General features: G+C 35.7%; 1 protein-coding gene across 1 annotated transcript in view; it reads right to left on the reverse strand.

Annotated features, from left to right (window-relative positions):
- Positions 1 to 24,473, reverse strand: part of CNTLN (centlein) — a 203,219-nt gene that overhangs the window by 52,603 nt on the left and 126,143 nt on the right. The window contains exons 14-19 of the mRNA XM_082497720.1: positions 18,932 to 18,981; positions 13,886 to 13,977; positions 10,380 to 10,900; positions 7,643 to 7,817; positions 4,692 to 4,782; positions 3,815 to 4,038 (exon numbers count right to left, since the gene is read on the reverse strand). Of these exons, the coding sequence (XP_082353846.1) occupies positions 3,815 to 4,038; positions 4,692 to 4,782; positions 7,643 to 7,817; positions 10,380 to 10,900; positions 13,886 to 13,977; positions 18,932 to 18,981 (1,153 nt within the window). The remainder of the gene's footprint in view (positions 1 to 3,814; positions 4,039 to 4,691; positions 4,783 to 7,642; positions 7,818 to 10,379; positions 10,901 to 13,885; positions 13,978 to 18,931; positions 18,982 to 24,473) is intronic.

The following is a 24,473-nucleotide window of genomic DNA, read 5'->3' on the forward strand; positions in this document are numbered from 1 at the left end:
TAAATAATAAAGTCAGTAATTTATAATCCATCTAAATTTATCATCAGTTTCTTCTTTGTTTTAGTGTAATTGAATAACGCTAAATTGGTTGGTTTACTCATATTTGGGTACCATAAAAGTGAAGCTGTAGCGCTGAATTTGCAGATGCAACTCTGAATTCTAAGCTGTTCTCTAATAGATTGGGCAGTAAAAAATAGTCAAGAGAATATGTAGAGAAAGTCACAAACAAACTTTAAGGAATAAAAAGCTTTCTCTAGCCCTTTACTCTTGTGCTTTTCATGCTCATACCTTTCTATGCTTGAGATAATCCATTAGATAAACAAACCTTTGGCGAGCAAATTGTATTCTAAAAGCACAGTATGAGCTCAGGGAAAAAAAATTCCCTTAAAATTCAATGAAAATTGAAAAGCAAATGGCTAAAATAAAGTTTGCAGAGATTTTTAAAACGCTATCAGCAAAAAAATCTGTGGCAGATTTACAGCTAAAATGTGCAGAGGCTTCTAAAAAAAACCCCATAGTTACATGTCAGCAGGAACACATCTGAAAAACTTTCCTTAAACCTTCACATTATCCTCTCCAAAGGATCTGTCAGCATTTGACTAGTTGACTTGTTGCCATTCTCTGAGATTCAGATTTCCTGCTGAAGTAGACTTACACAGGTACTTTGCAAATGCCTATGGCATTCCATTAAGAAATGCAGCTTTTCCTGTGACATCATCTGAGAAACACTGGAGAATTCATGCAAAAGATCCTATGGTACTTCTAAGCAGTGGACCTGTGAATGGCCTTGACATTAGTAAGATAAGCACTAATGACTTAACCTGCTTATGATTTTCATTTTTCCTATTCAATATACTTTATCTGAACTTTTGCAACGAGAATGACACCTACTGCATAAAACTAATTATAATTGCTGTGCTGTATGCAATAAATACACTCTTCTTGTAAGCAGTCACTTAGTCACAGAAATGAGTAGAGGGAGGAACAAATCTCAGAAAAAAAAAATTTCCTGGATTTCCCAACAATTATTTTCAGACATTTTTCTAAGAAACTAAGCAAATGCTAAATCACTTCGCTTCTACATTAAGTATCAATTCCAGCTGTTATTTCTATACACTGATAGCAAAATATAGCTACTGTAGTTCTATACAGATGGTCTTGACTCAGTGTTGATGTGAATACTTGGAGAATGCAAGCTTTGATTCTCACGTGTGCAGTCACTTTACAGTCATTTTTGCAAAAATATGCAAATAATTGCTTTTGCAGAAACAAAACAAAGCAAGAAATCTACTTTACTGCAAAGAGTTTATAAGGTCAAACAAAAAAAGAACTTGAATCCAGCATTCTGAACTCCTACAAGCAGTCAAATATATTTATACATACATGTCTGTGTGGATCTTCAAGAAAAATACACAAAACCATACATGTACACGCATTCTGAAAATCAACAGATGCCAGACAGTCCTTAGGTTGTATGAGCTGTAAAATCTGTCTCAAAATAAACATCTGGAACATTTAAGTCTTAAATCCAAAGTCGATCTTCTAGCGCTAGATTCCTTGGGGATTATAACGAAAGACTGACTGCACAAACATATGCCCTTGTCTGCTAATGAATTTATTTTCTAAGCTAAATTCAGGCAACATGGCATCTCGTCTAAGCCATGATGTTAATGTTCACAGTTGCTAGAACGCTATACTTAGACCAGCATCACAAGTTCACTCTTAATGTAAGATTACTCAGAACTTTATGATTACATATGGAAGCTGATTTTTGGATATTAGTCATTTTGTCACTCTTGCAGTGTTCAAGAGACTCCCTAAATCCAGAGACAGCCTCAATCTTTTAGTTTTTCATGGTTTGTTTGCTTGTTTTTTACCTCCTACCTGTGCAAGAAAATTTTAAAATCTGAAGTAACCGAAGCATTAAGAAGAAACAATGATAACAGTGTTCTTGCTAGAGAAAAGAAATATTTTAAAAAAATGCCATTTTCCTTGCAATATCTTAAAACTCACTTCTATACAGTATTTCTTATAAAAAACACAAAACATCACACACACACCCCTCACCCAAATGTGTGCTTTACAACCATTTGCTCTGTCTGAATCATGGTTCTGTCTCTAAAACATGCATGTAGCCTGCAGTGACTGTGTAGGTTCTTTACCTCCTTAATTTTCACTTGGCAAGTAGCCCAAGCCTCTGCTTTAAATTTCCCACTTGGTAGCACTAGTATGGCACCTGAAGAGTAATTAGTTGTAAGAAAGGGAATTTGAATTGGTTGCTGAGAAGGAAAAAAATGTGCATGCCTAATAAAGATTTTTCCTTGAGTACTTGCAACACCATTTATTTATTTTTGCTTAGAATGCACCACCCTTTAAATAGACCTATGACCATCTTTTTTTTTACTAAAGCCGTCCAGAAGAACTGAGTGAAAGAAAATTGGCTTGGTTTTAAGACCATGCTATTTCACTTTTATATAGTCTTTTACATTAAAGTAGCACTTATCTTGACACAAATTTTGGCTTTTTTTTTTTTTTTTTTTAAAGTTTCCTGATAATGGCCTTTTTTACTTTATTTCTCACATTGCTCTCCTACGGACACCTAAGGTGTATTCATCTAGGAAGGCAAATCATGAAGATGTCTGAGCAGGCAGAATATTTTACCTAAATTATACATATAACTCTCTGTGAAGTTTATACTGTCCATGAAACTTTACATTATGATACTGTTTGTGAGATAGGCATATCTCTATTGGTTCCAATGACCTTTGAAACTCTTTTTGAACAATTCATTACATATATATAGTTATGCAAAATGAGTAACAGAAATGAGGTTTTCTCTCCTCTAGAAATTAGCAGTTCCCCAGCCCTAAGAAAGAGAAAAGTGCTGCTCCTGAAACTGCTTCTGCCTTCTGTGCAAAGACAGAAATACAGAGAAGTTTGAGGGGGAGGGGATTTGATTTCTTTTTTAATGTCTGCCTCCTTCCAGCAAGTCCATCTGTTGTAGCACTATAATTCTGGAAGCAGGATGTGTGTGTGACCAACAGGAGACAATTACTGCAAAAGTGTTTGTTGATTCAGCTCTATAAAGGGCAGACCAATCGCTACAGTATGAATAGAAAAGAATTCCAGCTGAGGAGCTGCATATAGATTAACACAAAATACATATATATAAATGAGAATGGGGAAAATCAGAAAGAAGTAATAGTATTGGAAAGGATTAAGAATGAAGGATGAAGTAGAGAGGAAAGCTAGCATTTTTGGGGCTGTTAACCAAATAGTCCACTAGTTCTTATTTTCATAAATCTTGTTCTCTACCTTTCCACCTTGACAGAGAGAGATGAAATTAAATAGATATGGAACTGGTCTTATTCCCATTTGAAAAAAATTCCAGTTGCCTTGAGCACTCCACTTTTGGGGCGTATGGAGACAGTTGGTTTCTCCAAAAGTGCCTGTTCTCCACAAAGGAACAGGTGCTAGTTCATGTGGACTGACCAGACTCTTGTGAAAGTCCCCAGCCTACAGGCTAAAAGTGACACTTCCCTCACCCATTTGAATACAGGTAAAATGTCAGCACGAAGACTTCTTTTTCAGAAAGAGTAATGAATTGGGTTGATACAACAGTAAATCGGGCCTCAGTATCATTTGTACATCATAACTGATTTCAGATTCTCCTATAAAGCATGATAAAGTATAACATTTCATAATTTTGATTATAACAAATGAAAGAGAAAAAAATCAATGTTATGAACATTTCATAGAATTACAACACAATTAAGCTGAATATTGTAAGACACCATAATGAAAAGTACTTTACCTCTATAGTCAGTTTACTAGTTTGAAGTCTCTGATCAGCCAAATGTAGCTGAGTTGTTAGTTTTTCATTGGTTTCTTTAAATCCCTTCACAGAAGACACTGCTGTCTTTTTTTCATTCTGTAAAACAGCTATCTGCTGCTGCAATGACTTAATTCTTTCATGCAGTAGAGTAACAGAGTATCCCGGTTTCTGGACAATGATATTTCTCCTTTTTGTTCTGTTCACTAAACATAAAATGGCACATTACTAAACTGACAGATCATCACAAGTAAGATGATGTTTTGATTTTTCTTTGGCCCTTCAAAACATTGTTCTAGCCTCTAAAATATATCTTAGTAAGCAAACTGCTAAATTAATTCAGTTAACCTATACATGCTCTATGTTGCTCTTTTTCTGAAGTACCAACACTGCAAACCCAACACAGACTTGGAAGTTAAATGCGGCTCAAGTTCCTGATCAGTATTACTGGAAATAAAGGCTTCAGCGTCTTGTTAACCAATTTTTTTTAAGGTCTAAGCCAAAATACAGTTAAATTTGTTTCATTGGCTGTGTTGGCTACAAGGGGCAAACAAGAACAAAAGGTAGTGAAAAGCTTTATTTTAGTCAGTAGATTCAATAAATGGGACTTAGTAAAAATGGAGTATATTTTACCTGTGCAAAAAGATGCTGTTTCACAGACAGTCAGTTTTTATACAACAATTTCACTTTAAAATAAAGAGCTAAATCTTTGAAAATATACTCACGCAAATTTAAACAAGCAAATCCTGCAACAGCATATAAGTGTGTTTGTGAAATATAGAAGAGGTTTTGGAATATCAGGCAGGAATGCTTTGTCAATCTTACTTATGAAGTTTCCAAAAAGATATAATATTCCTACCTTTGCTTAGAACTGATGGATAAGATGTTATGAGACAGCAGATCTTCCTCTTGGAATGTAACTTTTCTAGGTCTTTATTGTGTGAACGGCCCTAAATAAAAACACAGAAGCACAAAGACAGCAACCCTTCATTATGGCACACCAACCACAATACTCCAAAGTTTTCTGGTTTGGACTGAAACAATAAAAATTACTTGAAATAATACATTAAATTCTAATGAATTTTAATTTGAAAATTAGTCTCACCACATCAGCCAGCGAAAAGTACAAATTTCTGCCTTTCCCATCAAATATAGAATAAATAATAAACTATTATAAGTAAATCATTACCCTTTCTAAAGAACCCCAGAGAAAAATGAAGTGTCTGCTAATGCCTACTCTTCTGTTTAGATAAGATACAAATTTACTTGTAGGGAAAAAAGATGGTGTATATTACTTGAAAGCCGACAAGATCTTATTTTTCAAGATATTTGAGTGAAAATATAAAGGAATAGCAGTTAGTTCAAAAGGAGGAAGATCAGATTGGGCACTGAGTTGTAACTGGAAGATTTATGAATATATATACGAACATGCAAATAAAATCCCTGTGTTCATACAGGGTTTAACAAAAGTCAGCTGCATGCCTTTCAAATATCTGATTTGAAAAATCAGGTATTTCCAGAACCTGTAAAATGTTCAATGACAGAAGCAGAGGCTGAAGAAGAATGCTGCTTGCAGTATGTGTAATGAAAATGTTCACAGCATGGCTTATGCTAAAATCAAAGTACTATTTCCCTGGCCCTTAAATGCTTGGTGTATTTTGAAATACTTTTGTTCTGGAATTCTGCAACATTTATTCAATTTTTAAGTTTTCAGTTTGCAATTTCTATGTGATACCATGCAACATATTTCTGAAAAGATTTGTAAATAAAATAGCTGTTCTTCAAATTTAAAAAAGTAAACAACAACAGATTATTACTGAAGGACAGGAAATAGGATATGCTAGAAAAAGAGAAAAGAAATCTAAGTGCTGACTTTTCAGACTAAAACCAAAGCAAAGGAAAACAAAGGAGGTCAGTCAAGCTCTTGTAGGTCTGTCTCCTTTGAGTAGTCTCTTAATTATTTTATTCCATGTCTCAAAGACAACAATGCACAGTACTAAGCCCCTATCAGTATGACAAGAGGACCCTACAAACACGGAAGATGTAATTGGATGACCAACACTAGTCTGAAATGGTGATTATGTACTACAGAGAACTGAGCAGATGATGAGTAAACGATCCATGCCTGCAGTGAAAAAAGATCTCCACTCTAGGCCACAGCTCTGATAAATGTGTGAGTTGTAAGAGAGTGCCAGTAACTCCCCCGATACTGCACAGGGTATTATATATTTATACCACATCGGGCAAAACCAAGAAACTCCTTGTGTCATAAATGATCTCATCTCCAACCCCAGGTATAGCTCAGGAGTTAGGAGATTTCTCTAGCCTCTTTTTGTATGAGAATAACACGACCCAGCTGGAGTGTCCTGAAATCCTCAGGAGGGATTTAAGATTTCTGTTAAAATTGATGTTCCCAATTGTCAATACTAAATGTTTTTGCAATGCTATTTTCTGTACTCACAAACCATGTTTTCAGGTGTTTTTCCTGCAACAGGGGACTTCTCCTGAAGCAGTTACCTGCTTAGGGCTCTTGTGTATGCTCCAAGTCCACCAGTCTGTCACATACGTGTATCAGAATATATCTGTGTTTGTCTTTTCCAGCAGCAACAGAAAGTAAATGCAATATAGGCAAACAGGAGAGGCACTGTCTGTGTCCACACTACCAAGAAGACAGACCAGAGCCTCCTGGATTCCCTGCCTCATATATACTCACTTAGGAGCAGCAGGAGTAGCACACTGTCAGATTTTCACATATATCATGTGCACCTCCTCATATTGTGTATTCTATACTAACAGATGGTTGCAGAAGAATTCTGCAGCTTTTCTGCCAGAAAAGTAGATCTTTTGGTGGAAACACACAATCAAGAATAACAAAACCAGAGAGTTTGTATTTGCTTTAAAATTTTGCAGACTAAGAAAATATAATCTGTTTTCAAACTCTTTATTATATCACCATACATAACAGAATTCCAAACTAGTTTTTTAAGAGCAGCAAGTTGTTCAGTGTTTCAGTATTCTGTTTCTTGAACTAAGAAACAACAATATCTGCTTGTGTTTTCAATTCCACGAAGTGAAGTGATTTCTTTGGGCAAACACAGGAGGGAAAAAGTATTAGACGCTGTTCAAAAGTCAAAAGATGAGTCATCTGTTACAGATTGTATGGAGCCTCTAAAGACCTGGGAAACGACCAGCTGGCCCTCTTCTGTGAGAAAACAGCATATAGATGTTAGGAATGAGACAAAGGGTTCGAATCCCAGACAATGAATGTAAATAGGCTAAGAAGCAGCTAAAAGACCACTTTTCTCTAGACAGAATCTCCTGGACAGAGATGGAGCCAAAAGCTTCTTTCTAAGATGGAGACAACTCTTTCTGCACACGCCAAATGAACCCAGAGGTGTTGATGCTTGTTTAGTCAGCACACCATTTTGCTAGAGGGGAGGAGGGGGGGTGTTGCTGTTTCCTTGTTACGGGTTAGGTCACCCTGTTCTGTATGGCTTTTCTGACAGAGAGTTTAATGGGATGTCTGCAGCATTCTCAGTCTGAACTGCAAGACAGCAGGACTAGTGTACAGCAGCTTTAACAATTCTTTAATCATCTTTTGCACTCCTGACACTCCCTCCAAATACACTTGCAGACTAATTGTTCAGAAAATATTCTAAATGATAATGAAACTACCCATTGAATATCTGGAAGCAGATTTTCTTTTCCGTTTACAAGAAGAGTCAAATTAATAAAGAGGGGAACAGCAGTGATAATACCATTAAACTTCAACACTCTGCACAGGAGAACAAAACAAGTTCTGTTATATACCTTTTTATTATACTGATGGCTTTTGCCTTCTAAATGAACAATGTTGCAGGGCTTTTGACTATCTTGTATTTGCTTTTTTCTCTGTTGTTTACTTCTGTCTGGCAGTGGATCAGCATTTTGCACTGTCTTCATAATCACTGCTTCCAAACTTTCAGAAGTTGGTATTTCAGAGTCACTAAAACAGTACATTCAGAAAAACAAAAACAAAAACAAAAAGCTAAACATTAAAACTTCCAAATAGTCAATGCTTGAGCATATATAACACATGCAATAAAGGAGAGAAACAAATATAAAATCCAAACAGTACTAAGCTGACTTATTCAACAGATGTTTACAAATACGATAAAGAAGAAATCTCTGAAATTGCCTTATCAACTTCTATTCTGTGAAATGGAATCTCTCTCTACAATGCACAGAGGTCTGAGACTTTAACTGCTTCTTAAAGGACAGCTTTTGTTACAGTCTACAAAAGTGACACATGAAAAACCATAGTACTTCTAGTCCATGAGTGGCTCAAAAACATACACTACTTTTCTAATTTCCTTCATTTTCACATTTGAGAACAAAACAAACAAATGCACAATACTTCACTCCATAGCATTTTGTTTCGATTGAACTTTATTTGTAGTGTTGACTGAGACAAACTCAGAAATCACACTTCAGTGAAATCTCTGTCTAGCGCCCCTTTGGAGTGCTTTTAAATTTTGCAAGCTTGGTAGTCCTTCTACTGAAATTGCCTGTCATGCAGAGAAACTGGACCTGGAGCTTTCATTCTACTTCAAAATTTTCCTTAAACTTGCACTCAATGTGTTCTTAATTTCCAGTTTTTTGCTGCCTTGCCCCAGATTACAATTTGTTTTCTGATATCCAGTGAAGTCTATCTTAAAACTTGAAGTCTTGGATATATAATTTTCTATACCATCAGCAGCTATTCATCATAATTTGTGCAAACAGATTTGTGAAGGAATCCCTTGACAGAAGGTAATTTTGATTTGTTACTTTTTAAACCAAGACATTTAAAAAGGGACAACTGAGTTCAAATTAAGTTGCACCATCATAAAAATCAATGATTTAGAGATGGCGGCTACTTAACCAGAGAAAAGGCTTCAAATTGAAGAGAAGGGTTCATACAGAAACATGTTTATACTTTCCAAAACCTGTCCTGACACATTGGCATGTCTTATTGACTGATAAGAACAGAAATCAATGTAATAGTTTGAAGATGCTGCAGTAGCACAGTATTTCTAACTATGTACACATTTCCCTCACCTGAATCCTTTCAAGGAACATTCTATTTAGAAAATGGAAGGCTTGAGTCTAGAAACGCAGAGACAACTACTAGTGAAAAAGAACAGTAGTTATTGATAAGTAGAAGAGGGAACTAAAAGAAGATATTTCCCTAACTCGTTGAGAATGACACCTTGAAACACCACATTCAAAAATGTTCACTATTCTACAAGAATTCCCTAACCCGATACTTGTACAATTATCAAAAGTAGTATTTATGGCTAGCCATGACAACTGAGGCCATACAATTACTTTCCATTTCACTTCAAACTCAAATTGCAATGAGAATTTGTTTGCTCAATTTTGTTCTTAAAAAGTAAAACATAGTAAATTAAATAAAAAGCTCACTAACTGCAACAGAAAAACACGTATGTTTCCTGTAAAATCAGATCTGTAATATGAAATTAAACAGAAAAACAAACAAGCTTTACATTAATGATAGCAAGTGACAAATTACAGGATTCCTAATTTGTTTTCTCTCTCAAGATACTGTGTTCAGAGTCCCCCATTTTGCATGAAGAGAAGCTGCAAAAGGCTTCGTTTGCTCCATATGACATTTAAAGCCAACATGAAGCCTACAAAGACGATTCCATTTTCTTTACTCTTTTGTCACCTTCTCTATATTTTGGGTAAATACCGGCTTGAGAATTTTCTTTGCCTGATTCTTAGGACAAAGTATTGTAAGACAAGGTGTGATACCCATTTACCTAGTGGCTTACTGCTGCCTCCTCAAGTATATGTGGACAAATAGACGCAGAAGCAAAAATTCTAAACATTTATGAACCTTGCCAGTGCAATTTTCGGAGGACCTTGTGACTCATGACTGGGACTTTATGCAGTAACAATTACCTTTAAAGAACTGATTTTTAACCATCATTCAATTAAAGTTAGCACAATGACTGTGCATAAAACATACATGAAATAATTAGTGTGGATGGTTCTTAATTTAAAGGATGTTAAACAGCTTGTAGACATCTGCTAGCAAGCTGAAATGGGTCATTCAAAATTTATCTAACCAAATTAAGGGGAAAAAATGTTTCTCCTCCCGGGTCGGCATGTCACAAGATAACTAAACCGACTTAGTAGGCTTGCCTGGGAATCCTTAGCTGTCAGTGGTGAATATGCAAAGGGCCAGCAAATTAAATCAACCTGCCAAACTGTCAATTTCAAGCCTCATGACTGCATGAAAATAGCATCACTGGAAGAAATCAAGCATTGCCTTCTTTTGGGTTTCCTGGCACCTATTCAAATACTCATGCAGTTGTGGCTAATTTTGCATGCAAATTTCAGTCAATAAGCTCAGAACAAGACCTCCCAAGATATTTCAAAGGATCTGACAGTATTTTTTTTGAATACCAAATCAACAGTAGTTGAAATTCAATCTCCATTTGCTAGTGCTTTACATATGCACAGTGTCCCCTCTACAGGGCTAAGTTAATGAGAGCCGTACCTGCTTTCACTCACATCCTCCCAGCCGTCCTTACTGAAGTTCTCAAATACATTACTCATAACCTTGATGGACTGTTTGAGAAAAGCTCCATGATGTCCCAAAGAGCTCTTTTTCTTGGCTGTTTTTAATTTAACCTTGGTGCCTGTTATCTTGCAATTACATTGCCCAGAGGTCACCACTGCTTTGGCTTCTTCCAGCAAACACTTCAGCTCCTGCACTTGACTCAGCAAATCTTCATTTTCATTTCTCAACCTGTTAGCTTCTGCCACTTGCTTCTTCAAAGAGGCAGCTTCATTTTCCTGCTCATCAATCACTAACTGAAGTTCTGCTTTGTCATTTTTTATTTCACAAATCCTCTTAAGTAGTGTTTCCAGCTCTCTTTCTCTTGTGTCTGCATCTTCCTTTTGCACTTTCAAAGATGCTTTCAAACAATTTTTCTCCTTTAATAAGTCTTTATTTACTTCTTTCTGTTTCTTTAATTCCCCTTCAATAGCTTTGAATCTTCTTTCTAGTTGTTGTACCTAACAAAAGGAATTGTAGCATCTATAATATTTCAGCCTATCCAGTAGGAAAAAAACCCGTTTTCAAACATATTTATTATATGACAATAATATTACATTAAGCACAAGGACAAAAGCAATCTATAGTCCTTAATTTAAAAATAATTCTAATGTAGTGCAGATGAAAACATTTTAGATGCAATAATACAGCTGTTGAACAAAGGGCAGATGGTAAAAGAAGTTAAAATTCCAGGCAAAGTGACACAGAAGTTTAAGTATGCTAATGAACCTTCCTGATGCATCTTGAGCTCATTACTGATTTGGTTATACATACTAATCGAATTTAAAAAAACATTTTCAGAAGAAAAACTATTTTGAAATGCAGACAATTTTGCACTAGCTATCTAAATCAACAAGTTATTTCAAGTGTTGTAAGTACACAAATTAAATATTAATTTGATCTTCCAAAAAACCCCAAACAAATCATAGCAAGAGATATCAGAAGCTCATCACCTAAACAGTACGAAGGCTGAAATGCATTTTTTTATTCACAGAAAGGGAAAATCTATTCTATTCCAATGAAGCCACTTTACAAGCTTCTTGTATATAGCTTGAAGAAGCAAATTCTACCTATATAGGATGCATATATTTTGTTTGTAAAGCCCTTTGAGGTTTACATATATTCAAGACCACTAACAATAAACTGATTCTCAATGTTCTTCTGGAATATTTGCTTAAAGTTCCAACCAATCCCCACAATTTCCAGAAATAAGGGACAGTTTTAATTTTAGCAGATACTAAACTGAACATCTAGTCTGTGAGATTTCGCCAGAAGTTTGCAAAGGGCGTAAGAGTGAGTTTGGTGCTCAGTACCCACTTAGTCATTTCAGAGAAATATTTTTGCTTGGTTTTGTACAAGATCCATCCCCACTCTCTCACAAGGGAAAGTGCCAGTTGCTCTGTATTTTTTTGGACATGGGTAGAAAAGACTTTTTTCAAGGACCTACAGTAGAATGCACATGGCCAGCTTCAGCTACTCACCTTGTAAAATACAGCCCAATTCCATCACTTTGTAGCAATACAAAATGTCAAAACTTGCTCTGACGTTGAAAATATTGAACCCATAGTATTTCTCAATAAACGGTCTATGTTTTTGCAAGGACATTTTGCCAATGCATTTAAATTATTTTAAAACTTGTGGAATTATTTACAAAGTGAGTACTACAGATTTGATTCAGATAAATGAGAAGTCCTAATGTACAAAGTAAACCAGGGCAAGAGCTGCTCAAACTCCATATGCATTCATTAATTTGATACTGAATTTGTGAGTTTGATAGCAAACCTTTAATATGCATGCCTATCCATTACTACACTGCTTTATGGAAATTCATAGCACTCCCACAATGAAGAGAGATTGCCTTATAGCTACATAAACACATAGCATAAAGTTATTGGGTGAAATCAGGAATAAAAGGGATTTTTCCAAATGCTTCAAGTAGAACAAGGTTTATGATTAAAATCATAGGTTGTACTTTCCTGCCCAATGTCAAGGAGTTAGACCAGTACTTTTCTTCAACCACCTTCCTAAAACAAGATTCTGCTATTATTTTCTCAGTTCTTTAAAGCAATCTTTTGCGCTCAGTAGCACTTAAAGTCGTGTATGACAGCTGGAAAGAAACAAACAATGAGTAGCTTCTACGCCTGTCCCTAAGGTACCATCATAACTCTGTATATCCATAGAGATAAAAATTATGTAGTACCTGGCAAACAAAATTATAGTTCTGAAATATAGATGATAAGCAAGCATAAACTCTGTGACATTTCAGATGGTAACATTCATATTATTTCAATTATTCACTCTACCTTAAGATAAATGAATGTGAGCACTTCCTATTCTGTGTGTTATTATTTTAACATGATGTTTGTCATTCAGTAATAACGAGATGACAGCCTTCATTGCCTGACCATATGGCAAGTGTTACAAGTATATGCAATCACATCATCTGCTGTAAATTACCATACTTCCTACAAGTTAATTCACAAATAAAAAATAAATAGACATACCCGAACTGACATTCAAAGTTATAGATTTGTGTTTATTCAATTTAAGCATGCTTTTAAAGATTTATAAGTAATTAAACAAATATTGTTTTGCAAAATGACAAACAAAAAGCATGATACTGTTTGAAGGATGTCTTTTCTTTGCAGCAAACAAAACATATGGTAAAATACAAGTGAGCCCTCTTAAGTGAACACCTGTTAACATACTAAACTACTTGTGTATATTACAAATATCAATACAAATAGCAACTAGTTAAGAACATCTTGTTACTGTATGAGGTAAAACATGTAGAATGTTGAGCAGTAAAGATTAAATAGTCATCATATTTGCTCAGTCAAAGAATACTAAATGTACGTGGTACTATCTTGTGAATCACAGAATGGACAGGGTTGGAAGGGGCATCTGGAGATCATCTAGTCCAACTCCCCTGCTCGAGCAGGGTCACCTTCATCTTGTGAAGAGAGTGATAAACCCATATATGTAAAAAATATTTGCATATGCAATATTGTGCTAAAATTTAAATATAACAAAAGGCAGATTTATCACTATCATGCATCAGTTTTATTCTGTAGTAAGAGGTCTATAGAGATTAACACCTTATATCACATAAAGTTAAACATGCAGCCAAAGAAATTAAGTTTTCTGACTTTAGAAGCGGTAAAATTCTAAGCATATGTTACTTCCAATTTAGACATTTTGTTAGTTTTTAACATTATACCTCTAAACGTTCTTTTCGTTCATTGGCATTAACCATGTTTATCTCACATGATACATTAACAGCTAGTTCACTAGAATCCATTTCTTACACAATTTTGGAAATCCATATTTTCAAATTAGGAGAGGAAAATCACGGTCTAAATTCATGAGTACTGACTTTTAAATATATATATATATGTGATTCTTATATTAAAATTTAGATCTGTTTGCTGAGGTTGGTATCATACCTTCTGTAACGTCTGATGTGAAACTTCTTTCATATTCCTCTTTGGAGTACTGTTCTTGACACCATCATCTTCACTAAGTTTAAAAAGTGGCTCTATCAGAAAATAAATAATGCATCTATGTCAGAGAATAAATAAAATACATTGTGACACCTAATATTTCACTAAAACAATACCTAGACACTTTAAGGAAATGCATTCTTTATTTCTGCAATTATTTATAATGTAGTCTATTTTCTTGACAAGCCTTTTGGTCAGTTTCTAAAGAGTGACCTCTTTTCAAAGTGTTCTGTCACGTAATTATGAATCTTTGTATCATCACAGTATGTTTTTTCAGAGTACAAGCTTTTCAAAGGTACAATAGATCTGCAGGTTAAAGACGTTGTACTTTCATTCTGATTTTTATTCTTTTATAGACTATTCCCTCTATGCCTTAAAAGCAGATATCATTGCCTTTTTATCTACACAGTCACTACCAGTTTTGTTCTCTAGGTCTTGTCCCCTGCTAGGAGGATCAGAGTGATTGGTGAACAAAGCAAACAGTAACAGAATTAGGATGGTTGAAAACTTTAAACTCCTTTTTGTATTAAGTGAAAGATCATGTACTTCACCAGATAAATCACACAAATCATTCCATTGTAATACTGTGAATTCATAACAATTAGAAATTGATACAACAAATGACAGTGAATATGACTAAGCATCACTCTTAGAGACAGCTATGAACTTTAGGTACTTAAAATCCTACAAAAATAGACAAGTTAAAAATTAAATCTATTCATAGAGAAGAATGCTAAGAAAAAGTTTAGAAGCACTGATAGGTACAGTAAATCAGATGTAAAATACATTGTGTTTAGATTTGAACAAAGAGCTTAGCATTCACAAGTTGTACACTGTTCACAGAAATGAGCGATTACACACCTCAGAAAGACTTTTTCTTAGAATATGAAATATTACGTCAAAGAACAAAAAATCCCAACACAGTAAAAACACCACATTATTCATATTTATTTTCTTGCCCTTATTCCCCCTACATTAACTTAAAGAATTAATTTTAAGGGATAAATATCTGTGCTACATCATAGACGTCTGCTTTAGAAGTATCGTTTCGAACTACGAGCAGACACTGCAGGTCACTTAAAAACTTTTGATTTATAAACAAAGCAAGTGTAAAAGAAAACAGTGTTACTCTCTGTAGATTCACAATCCTCTTGATATAAACAGTGACTAACAAGTTTGTTAGAGTGAATTAGACCTTTCTTTTGTCTTTGGAACATGTCATGGCCAATTAATACTTCTGTATTCATGAAATAAATGGAACACTATTCTAAAGATAATAAAAGCTGAAAAAGGTAAAACTATGCATCTGGGGAATATGTACCTTTACCTTGATATTAATATGTTAGTTCCCATGTTATTTCAGACTACAGTCCCCCAGCACAGTGGTACTGCATACATTTACAACATTCTTTAAGTAACACACAAAGATAATATGAACATGCTTTTCATCTTTTTCTAAATATTCACTCATTTGAATGTCTGCTGTAGCTTTTATATCAGCATTTACTGTACTCCACTGAAAAGAAAAATGATTTCCCATAGTCAAAGAAACTGATCAAAGCACACAAGGTGTTATGTTTATTATGTGGATGTATTAAAATACAATTTAAAACTCTATCTATAAATAAACATATTGTGTGCATAGAATAAAGAATACCACTACAAAATAGACAGAAGAGACTATACATGTTCAGTACTATCACAGAAGTCACAAGCAACCTAATTTAAAGAAAAGCCAAAGGTCACTGATGCATAACCCTTTCTATGGAGCAGAAAATAAATGGCCTGTTCAGGCCGCTTCTCCCCTCCTCCAGTCCAATTGTTATGTAGTTGTTCACAGGAATCGGTTAGGGAGGCCATGAATCAGCATTGCCTATAACTGTCTGTCTGTCTATGAAAGCAAAAAGATTCATAATATCAGTCTGCTCAGCAAGACATATGCTCTACCCATCATACTCCTACAAAAAAAAACAACCCAAGTTCTCCCTCAACACATAGACCCACAAGTCGTAAACCCCACCATCTTCAGTCATCAAATTACCAGGGTCTTACAGAATTGTACTTACATCTGACCGAGAAAACATAGTTAACTGCCAGCTTTAGAATGTAATACTTAATTCCTAAATAATAGTCACCAAATCTGACGATGAGTTAGTTCAACACTGCCGCCAAAATGGTACTTGAACTATGACACTGCAGGTCACTATCAGTATTTGCAGACAGCCTTCTTAAACACAGAAAAAACTATCAGTTTCAAAAAAACCCCAGAGCTGTGTATTAGTCACTCATAGAGTACCTACGTGAACTAGCAAACGAATGAGATTTTTGCACCAGGTGAAAGATTCCCCTGACAGACAGAAGGTGCCGTGTTGCAGAAATCCCCTGTGTTACAGACTCCAGTGGTAGCCACCCATGCTCCTAAAGATGTGCTAATTCTGAAACAGCCCATCGGAAAAAGCACTGTGAAGACCAGAAGAAGGGAATGCTATTCTCACACATGAGCTGGCAACATGGTAGACTCAGAAGTTGTCTCATAAAGAAAGAGGCCTTGATCTGCCTCCTTGAAGAAATAGGGGGCAAAGAGTTTACCTTCTTTTAATAAGGCAGTTGCTATCTTTCTGAATCAGACTAGATGGACCCACTTTCTTGGTTTTGGAGGGAATGACATGAGTGCCTGCCAACACATTCTTTACATTCACACACAAACAATGACATAAATAGCATGAAGAGTGAATTTGTATTTGATGACCACGGGAAAATAATTGGCAATGGCGAAAGAGAGACCTTCACAGACTGAATCAGAATGGAAAGAAATTGGAAATGGCAGGAGTGGAGTTTCCTTTTCCCCTGACCTCCTTCATCTTTGACCAGCAGGGTTTAAAAAATGATACGGAAGAGCAACAAAGCTGTCTGGTACTTCCTCCTGACAAACACAACTCGTATCTAATCAAGCAACAGGACAGGGCCTATCTTTTATAATACAAGGAAGCTCAGCTGCTTTTTCAGAATTTATCCCTTGATGTTAGAGTACCTGATGGAAACAGGTACCTGATAAGGTGAAAGTGAATTCCAACATCATTGATGAGTAAATTCATATCAGGTTTCCTTTTAGAAAAGAAAACATACTTACTAAGACTGTGAATGAAGTGTATTTAGACCATATCAAGTTTGGACTCAGGAACAGACCTGAGGTTGTACTTTTATTTGGGAATAGGAAAGCATTTAATACCCAATTTTAGGGCAAAGTGTGCATGAGCAAGGATTGCTCACATACTTGCATATATGCTCAAAGTTGGGAGATCTATCTTACATTCTTATGGTGTAGTCTTCTAGAAAATGCCAACCAATTGATAAAAGCGTCCACTATACTGCAATACCCTGGGATTTGCAAGGGGAACAACAAGGAAATTACTTTTTATAGATGGGATGAGCAACTATGTTTTTATACTTCAATTAGTAGAAGTTCAGAAATGGGTGGAGTCAGTTCAGTCTTCGGTACTAACAAAAAGTGTTGCTTAACACATATCTTTGGATTTGATTTTGTATATTATAAAAAATATCCTGTTCATCTAAATGATACCTATAACAACAAACGCTGGAAAAAGTAGATAAAATTTATGTAACACACTTCAGCAGCAGTTTAACCCTTTTCCTCAGTCTCAATACAGTCATCAACAATCAAACTAGAAGTGTGCATCCACCCACGCACTTTTAAAAGAGAATATGTTTTAATCTGAAAAGATAATGAAAAAGAAGGAATAAAAGAGTAATTGTTAAAACACTAAACATGTCAAGAACTGGCAGTTTCAGGGATCTGACTGTTCTTTGGAAATGTATGGTTATTGCTCAGCAGGCCCTCAACTCCTTCTCACTGCTGGTTGCCTTTCCATTTCTCTCTGTGCAAAGACTAACTAAATTGGCAAAAACAAAGAAGTGTTTTATTAAGTCCGTATTTGAAACCTTCACTAGTTCCCTTCAACTCTGTCTGGGGCTATGAAGTAACACATAAGAAAGCAGTAACTCAGTCTTCAGCAGCTCGGTATTTCCACTTAGTTTATAGATACTATAAAAAAATGAAAATAAAGAAGTGGCCAACATTATCACAAAAAAAAAGAAAACTGCCAATAGCAGAAAATTCGGATAAAAAATGTTTAAGCTTTATTGCTAAGCACATGCAGAGTACTTCTCCAAGTCTCCTACTCCCTTCTTTTGCACAATACTGTGCATAACGAATTCACCACAGATGTGACACCCAGCTGGAGTGTAACTATGCACTCTTGAATACTTCTCCCAGGCCATTCAGGAACAGCAAATAATACAAAGAATCAGAGGAGCGATGGAGAGGCAATGGTAATATATTACCTATCTGAATGACAAAGATCCATCTTCACAGAACCATCAACTACTGTAAAGATTGTAAAGATATAAAAGAAGATATTCACGATCAATTCTTTTAAGAGTTACACCATTTTGATTTCCTTTCAAATTCACATAATTTGTGATACTAGTATTAAAAAAGAAGGCTGAATAAGCAAGAAATTTCTGTATCACTGTATTTCAATATTGAAAAAAACATTTCAGATTCTGGAGAAAGCTTCATAAATATATAAACATGTTTTAGATTTTAGACATATGTATTTATATACATATTTATATACATATACATAGATATTTTAAACATAAAATAATTAACTGATTTTGTATGTAGGATACACACAGAAGATGCAAACATGTATTAGTGTATATCTATACATAAAAATTGTCACTGATTTAATAGGCATGTGGAAAACTTAAGGGTAAATATACTTTGAAATAAGAATATATATGGCCTTATGCTTACAAAATACACATTCAAGCAAAACAAATTCACCTTTGGATAGAAAATAACCTTAAAATAAGTATTTCTAATAGACTACATATACACATATAAAATACTATACCTTCCTTTTTTGTTGTAAATGTGGTTGAACTCCTGTATTGTGAACTTACCCACAGACTGGCGTACTTTCATCTGATCCAATTCTTCTTCAAGATTCAGTCTACAAAAGAAGAAATAAAAAAGTAAGAAGCACAGAACAATCACATAGATGCCACTAAAACCATTAAAAAAATTAAACCAAAACCATATCAATATAGTACTAGTGAAGAAATTGTCAACGTCCAGAAGTTAGTTCTAATTTGACAATACTTAGCATACTTCAAACATTTGCCATTTGTACAACAGCTAATTAAAATTTATAAACCTGAATTTACAAAATTCAGATATAATGTTGGTTGTACCGTATACTGTTTCAGCCGGTCCTTTTTAGGTAAGAAAATAGTCGAAATGAAAAGCAGACCGTTCAGAGGCGGAATCCTGTTGAGAGGGGAATAAGTATTCCATCTCAGGGGAAACTACCAGCCAAACTTGTGCAGATATATCTTACCATTCCTGTTTTTACAGCGACGATTTGAGAAATTTATTAACAAAATCTCTCCTCCCCTTTTCCAGCCTTGATCTACTACTATATTACTACTATAGTTTATTCTATAATATCAACCACCTAAGGTCTGTACCACAAAATAACTGAATTACTGGTTTTCATTTTATTAAAATCACATACAAATAAAGTTTCCAGGATACCAACGCTAAAGTTTCAAAGTCAAATTGGGAAATGCTAGAATGAAAGACATTAATTTAAATGGTTAATTTATACTTCTTTTTTCTGACACAATCTTTAAGTGCACACTATTTTAGCAATAAGATCCCCACCTACTTTAGCCTAGGATTCTACAGCACATAGAACATAGGGCAGTCATCTAATATGCAGATTTTGCTTAAAATATAACCTCTGATCCTATACAAACACACATTATTCTAGCTCTGTTCTGAAGGTTGGATTGCTAATTTCCTCACAGCCTTTTCTGATGTACTCTGAACACCAGCATCTAACTGCTTCACAGGAAACTGATGTTTTACAAAATCCCTCTCAGATAAGGCACAAAGACAATCAGGCCAAAATATCTGCTAACTTAAGGAAAGCGTTTTAAAAAAAAAGGTCTTTCAGTGTACACAGTATTTTAAAGCACTTTATATGTTTAATGCATGTCTGACAGCTGTAACTCTAAACATTGCAATTGACAAGCCAGTCTCACATGAAGTACAAAGAAAATGAGAAACGTGAAAAGTTAAAGTAACTTGCTTATGATATAGTTATGATATATCTAAGCTGGAAATATTTCAGGCAAGCCTAGACAAGAAATTACAATGTGTAATATAAGACCCAACCTATACAAGTCAATGACTGGCTTGCATGAGTGCTAGAATTGCCCAGCTAGGTTAGACTAACCCTGGGTCCATCCATCACCAGTGCTCTGTCTCCAGCAGAGGCAAAAGCAGATGCTGCTCAGAACAGAGCCCAAGTCTAACAGGTTCTGCAGTCTGATTCCAATTTTCCATCCTGAAAGTAGCACATAACCACTACCTTTTGTTTCCTCTGCTTTAACTGGCTCCCTGTTGCTAAAAGGACCTTTCCTCCAGTCCTGCAGGATTGGAAGTTCTTTATAACCTTTCATGTGGAGTCTTGTCAAAGGCAATTGGAAAATACAGGTCAGATTTATCCACATGGTTACTGTCACCCTTCTGCAATTCCAGCAGGTTAATGAAGCAGGATTCCCCTTTACAGGAGTCACACTGATGCTTCCCCAACAAAACTGTGTTGATCTGTGCTCAGTGATCTTTCTCCCTCACCTTGTTTTGTTTGTTTTTTTTTTGTCTTTTTCCTAAAGACAGTCTACCATCTTCCCAAGTGTGGAAGCAGTCAGGCTCACTGGTCTGCAGCTCCCTCTGGAGCCCATTTTGTAGATGGGAGTTCCAGTGGCAACCTGCCTGTCAACTGGCACAGTAGCTGTTTACAATGAGGTTACACTTCAGTAATTTCATACTTCAGTTTCTTCACACTCCTTGGGGTGTGAAGATATTAACAAGATATTAACAAATAACTTACCTACTTGACCTCATAATTGCTTTACAGTTACTTCCAACAGATCTCACACTTTTGATCTATCTGCTACAAAGAATACAGGAGTTGTTGGCATCTTTTTAGCATCTTCAGCAGGGAAGACAGATGCAAAGATTCACTGAGCTGTTCTTTTATGGCCTTCTAAAGCCTGCATATCCTTTTACACGGCTACCATTAAGCAAACCTACAAATTTCCTAACTGGCTTCCTTTTCACTTTATTTAAGCAAAATTCTACTATCACAGCTTAAGCATCTTTGAAAACCACTCTTCAAGAGCTTTTTTAGACTTCTAAATTTTACATGTGCATTTGTCCAGGTAGGCCATTATTTATTGGCCTACCTGTTCTCACCAATGCAAGCTTAAGTTTTGAATGCTGATCTTGTCTCTGTGAGGGTCACAAAAGCTTCCCCACTGAGTCTTTACAGAGAGCTTTTTAAGACTTTTTGGGGGTAGGGGTTGGTTTGTTTGTTTGGGTTTTTTTTAAATTTCATTTTTTAAATTGTAGCACCTATTTCAACTGGGTTTCAGCTACAGTGCCTTTTGTAACAGTCTCCATTTGGGAGACTGTTCATATGATTTCTGTAATTCTTATTCTAATGTTTGGGGGGTTGGAGGTTTTTTGACGAGTTGGTTTGTTTCTATGTGATTCCCTTTCTGGGAAGTGAATATCCCCAGGCAATTGATTTGGTCCACTCTCTTCTGCAACTATTTAAATCTAGGTTAGAAAAAAAAAAAGAAAAGAGAAAAAAAAGAGGCAAACATCACATGAATCCATCTTCATAAAGGATGAGATGTGGGCAAATACAGACTTCACCTCTTTTCCTAGGAAAGTTACAGACCAAATCTTCCTGGAAGTCACAGTGCTCACTTTTTCTGTAATAGCTGTCCAATATTACACTTAAATAATCCCTTTCATACATCACCACTCTCTCACCAGGTAATCCTATTCTGTCATTCCTGGAAAGGTAGTACTGGGGCAACACTGTACCCCCACTGTACCTCCTTTCTCCAGGTCATTGAGACACCTAGTGTGTTAGGAGCATCATCTGATGCCAAGTAGTCTAGCTTGACATCTCAGTTTTTGTGCTTCTAGCACAGAAGTACTTGTAAATTATTTTCTCATTCTGTTGCTTAATATGCCAGTCAACTACTGTTGACAATATTTTAAAACACCTTTCCTTTTGCGAACTCCCACTACCAACACCCACTTTCCCCTATCCTTAAAAAGAGACCCTTTACTGTAGGAGCACTCTTGGTGCAAGAGGACATTGTCACATCAGCTAAACAGCAGGTCTCGTCTCATTCATGGTTTCATCTAAGAGATTAGATTCCTTCTGGCAAACAGGATGTTCTCCTTTTCCAAGATTTATGCTCTTTGCAGCAGCACATATTAACACAGAGTTAGTTGGTTTCTTGGTTTCTTTCATTTTTTCTAATCTCTGAAGCCTGACAATCTTAGGTTCACAAACCTGTTAAATTTTGAATGCACAGATTGGGTCAGTCAAAGCCAACACGGTTAGCATTGAGTGAATTTCTAAGTATTTAACTCATTTGGGAACAGATTCTATACTGATTCCTAGTCAATCTTTTATTTCTGAAAAACAAATGTAATACAACAAAACCTTCAAGCTTTATTGTCTATGGCAAATACAGTGCTAAGAGATGAAAATAAAAATATATAATTCGAGACCAGGTTGGATGGGCCTTTGAGTAACCTGGTCTAGTGGAAGGTGCCCCTGCCCATGGTAAAGGGGTTGGACCTAGATAAGCTTAAAGGTCCCTTCCAACCCAAGCCATTCTATGATTCGATGATTATCTGTATGGTTTTGGTACTTATTACATTCATTATACAAAATCAGAAAATGGAAAAGGAACGTACAAGTAATTGTGGCTTTTTATCATGACTGTGTGCAGTCAAGTGTATTTTTACTATCACCCATAAGTCTTTTTCATTTCAAGGCAAAAAACCAAAATTGCAATGGGAAGAACCTCATACAGAAGCAAGTAGCTCTTCCTTCCTGTCTGTTTGTTCCCAACTCAGTACTAAAATGTGCTCTGACACATTTGAATATTTTTGACATGCTACTCTAGCTAGAACTTGTAAAAAAACAAAAAAAAACAACAAAAAAACAAAACAAAAAAAAAACCAAACAACCTGTATATGCACTGTAACAAAAAATACGCATCTAGTTCAGTTCTCTAAAATTCACCACAAAAGTACTGTAGCCTGCATATTTTGTTACAGGAGTCCAGCTCAACAAAAAGGAGGAAAGGGTGTAATGTTGTCTTCTTGAAGAGTACAGTTCTTTGCAGAGACTGTGTGATTGATACTTTCCACAAGAACAAGTGAACATGATCAGTTGGAACAAGCATCAAAGGATCAAGTAAGAAATTTCTGAGGAGCAAGAAGGGACTCCAAGGAATTCAAGGTAAGTGAAGAAGTCACAAAATACTACTGAAGTATAACACAACACTGAAAGAAATGACTCAACCTGAAAGAACATAGTGGCAAAAAGCAGGGGCGGGGGACATATTTGCTTTCCAGCCTTTCATTTACACCATTATCTGCCTCAGTGTCCCATCACACAGGTATGCCAACCTAATAGGTAGGAACTGATTTATCTTTATGAAACTTTCCCTTCCTCTCCAAAAAATATTTCAAGTGGATCTGAAGGTAAACAATCTTTGTGTGTTTTTTCACCAGAAGGGAAATTGCCTTTAGCAGACTATGTCTGCCCCACCAGTCTTTGAATGATCTATGTTCAACCCTTTTACGAAGTGGATTAGGTACTTGAAGAGACCTGTGATCCAGTTGCACAGATTCTAGTGACGTGAGATGCTTCCCTCACTTACTGAGGGTGAAAGAAGGATTGCCTCTACAATCCTTCAACTCAAAGGATCAAAAATAAGCTCTGCGTGTGGTAATACAGAATACTAACCTACTAGAACTAGAGAGTCAGAACAGCAGTGTCAAAGTTCAGATACTGCGAATAAAAGCTTCCCACACTATTTTAGCAGATGAAGCTAATACTTGCTGTAATTATCTTAGGCATATGCTCGCTAGATTTACTGCATTGGTTTTTGCACCATTCAGTTTCAATTAACACATCAAACAATGGAAAGAAGAAATGTGCCAGGTTTTGATCCTAAATGAAAGGGGATTTCTCTGTGCATTGGAAAACCTGTGTTTGATTTAGCAAGTGCTGAGCAAAGGGCATCATGTTTATGTCATCTGAAAAGATCCAAGACACAAACTGAAGCTGAGAGATGGAATCTTTGAAGATATTTCTACAGTGGAAAGGTAGTTTCTGTGTAAAGTGTTTCTAGCTGATTTTAGTCTTGAGGCATGGATACTGAAAAGAAATCTTTGAACATTAGTACTTGCTTCCTCCATCTTTTTACAGTAGAAACGCTGGCAGTTGAAGATGTTTCTAGAGTAGGCAATTTTGAGGATGATGTATATTTTAGATGTCTTATGTTAATCTCTATTTAACTGTGCTTCTAGCAATTTTTTTAAGACTGCTCCAAA

The sequence above is a fragment of the Vanellus vanellus genome, assembly GCF_965231255.1.
Source record: "Vanellus vanellus genome assembly, chromosome: Z".
In the NCBI taxonomy this organism is placed as follows: Eukaryota; Metazoa; Chordata; class Aves; order Charadriiformes; family Charadriidae; genus Vanellus; species Vanellus vanellus.